Source organism: Topomyia yanbarensis, unplaced genomic scaffold, assembly GCF_030247195.1.
Source record: "Topomyia yanbarensis strain Yona2022 unplaced genomic scaffold, ASM3024719v1 HiC_scaffold_307, whole genome shotgun sequence".
NCBI lineage: Eukaryota > Metazoa > Arthropoda > Insecta > Diptera > Culicidae > Topomyia > Topomyia yanbarensis.
Window position 1 is genome coordinate 31,094 of NW_026683500.1, and position 8,053 is coordinate 39,146.

General features: G+C 40.3%; 1 protein-coding gene across 1 annotated transcript; it reads right to left on the reverse strand.

Moving 5' to 3' along the window:
- Positions 1-5,057: 5,057 nt before the first annotated feature.
- On the reverse strand, positions 5,058-6,150 carry LOC131695231 (SAGA-associated factor 29-like). The gene is made up of 2 exons (XM_058983748.1): positions 6,065-6,150; positions 5,058-6,000 (listed from the first exon to the last, which is right to left on the reverse strand). The coding sequence occupies exons 1-2, from the start codon at positions 6,101-6,103 to the stop codon at positions 5,350-5,352; spliced, it is 690 nt and encodes a 229-aa protein (XP_058839731.1). The 5' UTR covers positions 6,104-6,150; the 3' UTR covers positions 5,058-5,349.
- Positions 6,151-8,053: the final 1,903 nt, after the last annotated feature.

The window sequence follows — 8,053 nt, forward strand, 5'->3', positions numbered from 1 at the left end:
CATAAGTCTAAGAATACGAGAACACAATCATAATCCATAAGCGCTAGAAGCAAGCAAGAACATCTGGCCTTCCTGAAACGTGATACTCGTTCATTGATCCTTTTGTTGGATGATCGAGAATAATTTCATCATGCGTTGAAACACTTCTACTGAAACACTTTTCGACTGAAAAGCGGAGAGGGGAGACCTGCTCCCCGTGCCGTTGTCTAGAGCCGTCAGTGTTGATGTTGACTAATCGATTGATGATGATGATGATGTAGTCAACCCACCATCAGTGCAAGGGCTACGCCAGTGGCTGCAGTTGCTTTTAACAGCAAAGCCATATATTGCTACCAAACGACTTTCAATTTATCGCTGTATGAAGGGCCAACAAGGGTTGGATCCATAAGCAGAAGTTCTGTAATTGTAATGTAATTCTTAGTAGATCGGGAAGTAGCTCCGACAGATGCTCGTCGGGGCGCCTGTCAACTGGAAGTCACCCTCCACCCAGAATCGCAGGACCGACCTCGGCATCTGCCCGGGTACATCGGTTTCGGAAGATCTTCCACTGCCGGGGAACTCTTCGTCGGAGTAGGCAAAGATCCACCGTCGGGTACTATTCCGATTAGTCCGTAGCGAATCGCCGGCTTGAACCATCAGGGCACCAGTGAACCGGACGCAATTCTCCACCAGGAATCGCTGGACTGACCTCGGCATTCTGCCGGACTGTATCTAAGGAAGAATAACGTGTCCGTAAACGGTTGCAGGAGACATTCTTTCGTCGGGGAACTCTCCGCCGAGGTAGGCTAGCTCCACCGTCGGGGACTACGCCGAGTAGCACCGAACGCGACAAACCACCAGGGTCGTTGGGGCACCAGTGAACCGGAAGCCACCCTCCAACCGGAATCGCCAGATCGACCACGGCATCCAACTGGTCAACGTAGAGAGGAAGGCATGTAGAATATCATGCCGTGCAGGACTGATATGGCGATTACGAGACAAGCGAAATCTAGCACGACCAGCTAGACCTGGAATCAAGTAAAGTGCATTAGCACGCCACCCCCCGAAGTAGTCATTTCAAATGGAATCCGCGGGATCAGGCAAATGTTAGACTTCTTGGTGGAGTTTAGAGGAATAGGGTTCAGAGTTATCTTCTCTGTTCAGAATCCCTTACTCTGGCACACGATGGCAGGGTCGTCTTAAGACCACTCAGGGCCCCTGGGCACAACTGAGCTGAGCAACTGACATCAAGGAGCCATCTATGCCACCTTGAGATTTATTTTTAAATGACTATGCGGTTGTGGGAGTTCGATCTCAGATGAGCTTCGTACAGTGTAACGGACTTACCAGCTGCGCTATTCTCTTCCCATATGATATAATCTGACCTTCATAGTTGTAAGACGTTGTTTGAGACTGAAGAGTGCCTCCGTTAATAATGAGTAACGATGGAGTAAGACGGGTTAAACGTCAACAGTACAATGTTGACGATTCATTCAATAATGTTCCTTACACTATGACAATCAAGAAAAAATATTTAGCTATATGCTAATAAAATTCAACTTGTTTATAGATGACGACTACGTAATTCACAAAAGTTACATTGATTCGTACAATGTTGTTCTCAGTTTCTTACTATTCCTGATAACATGGAAAAAGTCAATTACCAGCTTTTAAAAAAGCCACATTTTTCAATAAAAATGCAACTACATTTAGAAATGATAATATTAAATATTGCAGTCATTGAAATCAATTAATATTATGTCGAATCTAAGTGCGCGATTCGAGGTTCATTCATTTTAGATATTCGCATTTTGCGCTGCAGGAATAGAACGATTCTTTGAAATAGTGTCTCTTCATGCACAAATTATTGGTGAGGTAGATTTTTGTTATATATTCTGACAGAAGTTTCGTGCTTTCTTTTATAGTGAACGGTTCGGAGAGGCGAAGATAGCAAACAAGTACTTTATAAGTAATATTAATAGTTTCATATTCGACGAATTAGTATCTCAACGACGGTGCCGGTGGAGTGGCATGTCTAGGGTTTTGATGGTAGAACCGCCTATCTGATGTTGGTGATAGGCACTCATTTCAGAAAGAGACCGAAGGAAAAAAATTAAATTATAGCAATAATTAGCCTTTTCACCTTTCGAAAGTACATATGCTCAATACCTTCATTATTACGTTAACAAATAAACATAGCAAAACCTCAAAATTACCTTTTTTATTTCGACTATGTTAGTCACATTTTCTTTTTTACATTTTAACGACATTCAATTAGCTAGAGATTACTGGGTAGGGAAAGTTATGAAAATCAGAGCCATAGTACTCAAGTGAGAGCAAGGATGAGAAGTAAACAGATCGGAAAAATAGAAGTGTCAGGGTCATTAGAGCAGGCTTAATATCGTACGGGCTTAACTTTTGTCTTCTGCTGATGAGGGTAGAGCTTAGGCAGCATAACTATGAATCACCCGAGTTCGTCAGCATGTGTCTTGGCATAGACAGACTCGTCCATCTTTACCGCGACAACCGACACTTGAGTACTATGGCTCTAATTATCATAACTTTCCCTACCCAGTAATCTCTAGCTAATTGAATGTCGTTAAAATGTAAAAAAAAACATCAAAAGTACTCTGTGCTATTTATATAAGCAACACAATTCATTTCAATAATTCATTACCACAACTATTAACAGTTTATTCATAGAACTGCAACCATACAACGAAGCTCATCAAAGACGAAAAGCAAATGATATATCACTTAGATTGCAATATTATACAAAATGTAAACCCAAATATAAATGAATAAAAATTTAAGTTAAAATAATTCATTTTAATGCCAATCATGTAAAACAGTCGAAATAGGAAACACATCGAATGCACACTGCCATGAGGCACAAACCCTCGACTACCAACGGGTTACATTCCATTTGAGCCAGTATATTCTGATTCCTGATTCTGATATTTTTGATAAGGTGGAGTCAACGACACGACTAGACACTGGCATTCCAAAACTGTATCGAATATCCGACTACCCCTCAGTGACTCAGGTAACTGGTAATGTCAAATGTGACATTTGGATAGAAAATGCATGAAACTAGCAACACTGAATAGTCCGTTGTTATTTTTTCAAACAACCTGTGGCAACCCCTGGTTACGCAGGGGAAAAACAATTTGACAACAAAACATACCGTAAGTCACTAAAAATAGGAAATCTCCGAAAATGATCTCACTAATCCGTTAGTTTTTATTTTTTTTTCGATCTGATTGATAATCCGGTTGATGACGAATAACAGAAGCACCGTGGATTTGCGTTTATTGAGTTCGAGAGTGCCGACGATGCTGTAGCCGCTGTCGACAACATGAACAATTCAGGACTGTGCGGCCGAACGATACAGGTGAACGTAGCAAAACCACAGCGGATTAAGAGGGTAGCAACAAGCCGGTTTGGGCGCAGGACGCCTGGTTGCAGCATGCTGGTGCAACACTACAGAATCAAGAGAACTGAAAGAGAAAAATGACATCCGCAGATGTACTTCGTTATTCGAGTAGGCAGCAATGATGTGGGAAGAATTATAATATCCCTCAGAGCAGATATTGTACCGAAGACGGCTGAAAATTGTCGAGCATTGTGTACTGGAGAGCAAAGTTTTGGCTATGAGGGGTCTACGTTTCATAGGATTATTCCGGAGTTTGTGAGTTTTTTTATGTTCTGGTTGTGCATCTAAAAAATGCCAATTTTTCATTTTAGATGTGCCAAGGTCTGGAAAGTTCGTGCCTTGTGTTCGCTCACGGTTTGGACATATTCGTTACCAGAGTTGCTCCTTCGAAAACGTTCGATCTGTTGAAGGAGGATTTCGATTACTTTCTAATCACGGTCGTACTTGTGCTACTCTCTAGCACGTCTTATATTGTGAAGCTCTTCGCCTCGAGGAAAGCTGTCAAGCAAGCGTGGAAATAAAAGGATAATGATAATAATTTAAGATATGCGCATCAGTGATATCTCGAAGACAGTAATAGGGCATTTACACTTTAAATTAAGCATTATGTTGAATGTATCTTTTCATCCAACTTCGTCACATTCTCGGAGTTCTCTGCAAGGTGGTTTTGGACTGGGAACAGCATCTGTTTTTTTTTTCTTTTTAAATAAGAGTACAAACAAAACATCTGGAGAAGCAACAGTAAAACTGTCGACTATTGCCGCATCCCGAGAGCGGATAGTCAGAAAAACCAATCACAGGTAGAAAATAATTGCATCTATGTTGATATATAACAAATTGATTTTTCGAACGAATAATATTGGATCGAAAAAGATTACATATGTAAAATTCGTCCTAAAGGAGTTGGATTGATTTGCAGTCTTCTACAATGTTGTATAACAAAAATATAATTCTTTGTTTCAACTTCGAACACGTTGGTCCGATAGCTAAACTTGTCCGATTTGACTCAAATTTAGAGTAGAAACTTCCAATGGAACTTGGAATCAACTCAGGAACGGGTCGATTAAGGTTGCACAGAGATTGGGCAAAAATCGAAAACGAAAAAAGCAGTTTTTTCCACACCGTTTGTTAGATCTTCATAAAAATTAATCAGCTTATGTAGAATGTTGATACAGTACTGCACACGCTGTGGAAAAAAAACTGCTTTTTTGTTTTAGCTTTTCACCCCTTCTCTGTTCAACCTTAAGTTTTCAAAAGATCGCTTTTTTCTGGTCAGTCTGGTGTGCATGCTTTTGTATTGTTATATTCTTAAATTCACATTGCGACTTTCCAGTTATGTCGTGCGCTAAATTACGCGCACGTTTAATTTGCATCAGTGTGAGTGTGAGAACATTTTGTCAGCTTATTTTTGCTTCGTTCACTCTCAAATATTTTATGTCTAGAAACAACTCTACAGAATGCTAGATTATCTCGAGATAGACGATATACGCTTTGCTCTTCGACATCGACCATGGCGAAACACGTTCCAACCAACGAATATTGATAGTTGGTACACCTCGACACTTTCAGTTCGAGCTTCTTTCTACTCGGATTTTATGTCGGTAAGAGTAGTTTTCTGTTCCCTTTATTAAATAATATAGAAAAGGTTTTTTTTTCTTGTTGATCATTTTATGCTGAGATATTACAATAAATTGTATAACTTGAATTGAGTTTTCGCGCAAGCTAATCAAAACTGATCATCCATCATGAATGGCTCCAACATATGCTCCTCTTTCGGCTGCGTTAATCCACCGGTTAGCGAGATTTCCACTGCAAGCGCTGGCGTTGGATATAACTGCTGATGATGTACACCCAGAAGAAGTTGACTTTCCCATTGCCGACGGAAGGGCAGCAGTGATACTTGAATTAGTCGTGGTCGGTTGAGCGGAGGACTGTCAGGAACTGGCTCCTACTTTTTTGTTCGGTTTGATGGCAATGACATACCGCTGAGCAACATATAATGGTGGCGAGTAATCGTCCGCGTACGTAGGATCCTCAAAAAGTACTTCATATTCTTCATTGGCTGTCTGCGGAAGTTGATTAATAACTGCTTTATAAAAGCAGGTAGTTTGTGGATATAGTGCCAATACGGTTGTCCCTTTAGGGAAAACTACCTGTCCATCTGTTTCCGGATTAGCTCTCATAAGAGGAAGCGGAACAATACGGCGCTTACTCAAAATGTGTCGATCCTTTTGCTCTTCATCAATATCGTCCACTTCGTACTTGTTGGCAGACGAGATGTATTGTACTACTTCGGCAAGTATCCAATTTTCTTCATCTTCGAGACCTTTAACATGAGCGGCAACCATGTCACCCGGTTTTGCAACGTAAGTACTATCAGCCGGAACGCTACCACAAAGCGGTGGAATTTTTTCTCCAGGTTTACTGACAAAGAGTGGTAGCGTTTGAGCCGAAATCTGTAGCATTTTCATAAGCGCACCTCTTCGGATTGTTTCTTTATTTCCCGCATTTACGATGTTGGGTTCGTTTCTCTTCCGCTCATTCTCTATTTCAACAATAACCGATTTAAGCGAACGGAGTCGTTCCTACCCAAATGAAATGTTACGTATACTAAAAATTAAGAATTTCGCTTTCGTTCTCATGATTTACCTGTACTTGAAGCATCGCTTGTTCAGCAGTTAGCGGCATATTTATTGGACACCAACTTTTTTCAAAATAACTTCCTTATCAATGCGAACGTCCGTACAAAATGCAACTGTTTTACTATTAAATATTTAATAAGTTAATTCATGGAGAACGCTGAATTAATCGAAAGCTTTACGGAATCAATATGGTTGCTATACAGCAACAGAAAATCAAATAAACAAAGAAGTGTTGCTGAAGAATTCTTTTTTTTAACTGTTTCGGGGGGTGACTCAATGAACTGGTAACTGGCGGTAAACTACTCGGACACTTTTTCATCAGAAAGTTACATGAAGTTTCAGGTCGTGTCGTTGGTGGAGTGTCGAACAAAAATAAAATAATTGGTTCTGTACCAGAATACGACGTCATAGTGAAAAATGCCTATTCTGGCCGCAAAAGTATTGTGAAACCTCAAGAAGTCCAGGAGTCATTTTTAGAGTCATACTATGTTGCGTATAGCATAGCATTTTTAGAGGTTTTCATGTAGATTTGTGCATTCACAATTCCTGATGTGACGAAGGAATGAAATTTTGCCCCAAGCGCGGATCGCTTGCCAAACGAGGATTGTGTACCGAATTTCGAAATCTTTCTCTTCCACTTTCTGCACAGTTTCCCTGTTCAAATTTTACCACCTTGTTGGTTGCCGTTCTTGCTTGGTGCCTTTCGAAACGAATACGATTAGTGGTATAGGTTTATCACGAACTCTCACCAATTTGAACAAAAAGCTCAGGGTCCAAACAATCTGAAGTTAAATCAGTGTCAAATATTGATGAGAGGAAATTGAAACGTAAACTTACCAATGTTAGGTATAAACTAAATGGTTTACATTTACTGATTACTGGTGAACTATCGAAATGAGTGAGGAGTTGCAGAAGCAAAAAGTGGAGCTCCTGCCAAAAACCCCACAACTTAAATCGGACGACCAGCCACTAAGATTCGTTTTTGAAGTAGAATACTTCTAACGTTTCAATATAGGGGTCCCGTTTCCAAGTTTCTGCAAAGATATTTTCCCAGTTTTCAAATGCGAATAACTTCCGTTGTACTGATCGAAATCACTATATTTTAGCACTATCTGATCGGAAATATGTGCACGAATATTGTATTTGATTCCCTAAAATGTACTATTACCATAAATAACAAAAATAATGTATTTTGTGAAAGTGGTAATTATCAGTGTTGATTGGTCCGAACAGTTCAACCAAGCAGCGAGCGTTGCTAGGACCGCCTCTTTGCCTTCCAATGAACCGCGACACACATATAAAAACAGCCCATAAGAAAAAATCGTCAGTTTGCTTTCTGACCTCGTAATAGTTGATACGTTCCGTCAGCTCGAAGCAATATATTCCATGACTGCAGCCAGGCATCGTTTCAATGATGTACAGGCGCGCCTGTTTTATGCATACAATGATCACAGACCACAGAAAAAAGAACGCTCTTTCTTTTCGAGCTAAATAAACGAATTTCAAGGCGATGGGGTGTTTGGGTGCGAGAGACCGCACTCTCTTTCTCTTTCAATTATGTCTGAAGTTCTCAAACAATATACCACGGCGCGCGCTCCAGAGTGTGCTGCGAAGGAGTGTGCTCTTTGTTATTTTTCTTGTAACAAACGATAGTGTGACCGCGATTGACAATTTGAAGGAGATTATGTTGGCTTGTTGAATACTGATATAAGTTTCTGTTGATGGTTTAATACTGGGGGCAAACTGGGACACGTGAAACGGGATTTTCATTTTACTTATTTTGTTTGCGAATTTCGCTGCTCTACAAGTGAAATGCTCCGTTAAAAGTAATGTCCTGGTACTACATTTGTTGTCGGTTATTATCATACGTGACGATTGCAGGGTTATTGCGAAGAAACCTGGTTGATTAAGGTTTGAAACAATTATTTTTATAGGACATTCGCCTGAAATCTCTAATGCTGGCATTCCGACCGATTGCATAAGTTTTATTAGGAGA

Excerpts from the sequence above, each read along its gene's own strand:
- LOC131695231 (XM_058983748.1), bottom strand. The coding sequence starts at position 6,103 with ATGCCGCTAACTGCTGAACAAGCGATGCTTCAAGTACAG. Across the intron at positions 6,001-6,064 it reads AAGCGATGCTTCAAGTACAG|GAACGACTCCGTTCGCTTAA; the intron begins GTAAATCATGAG and ends TCATTTGGGTAG.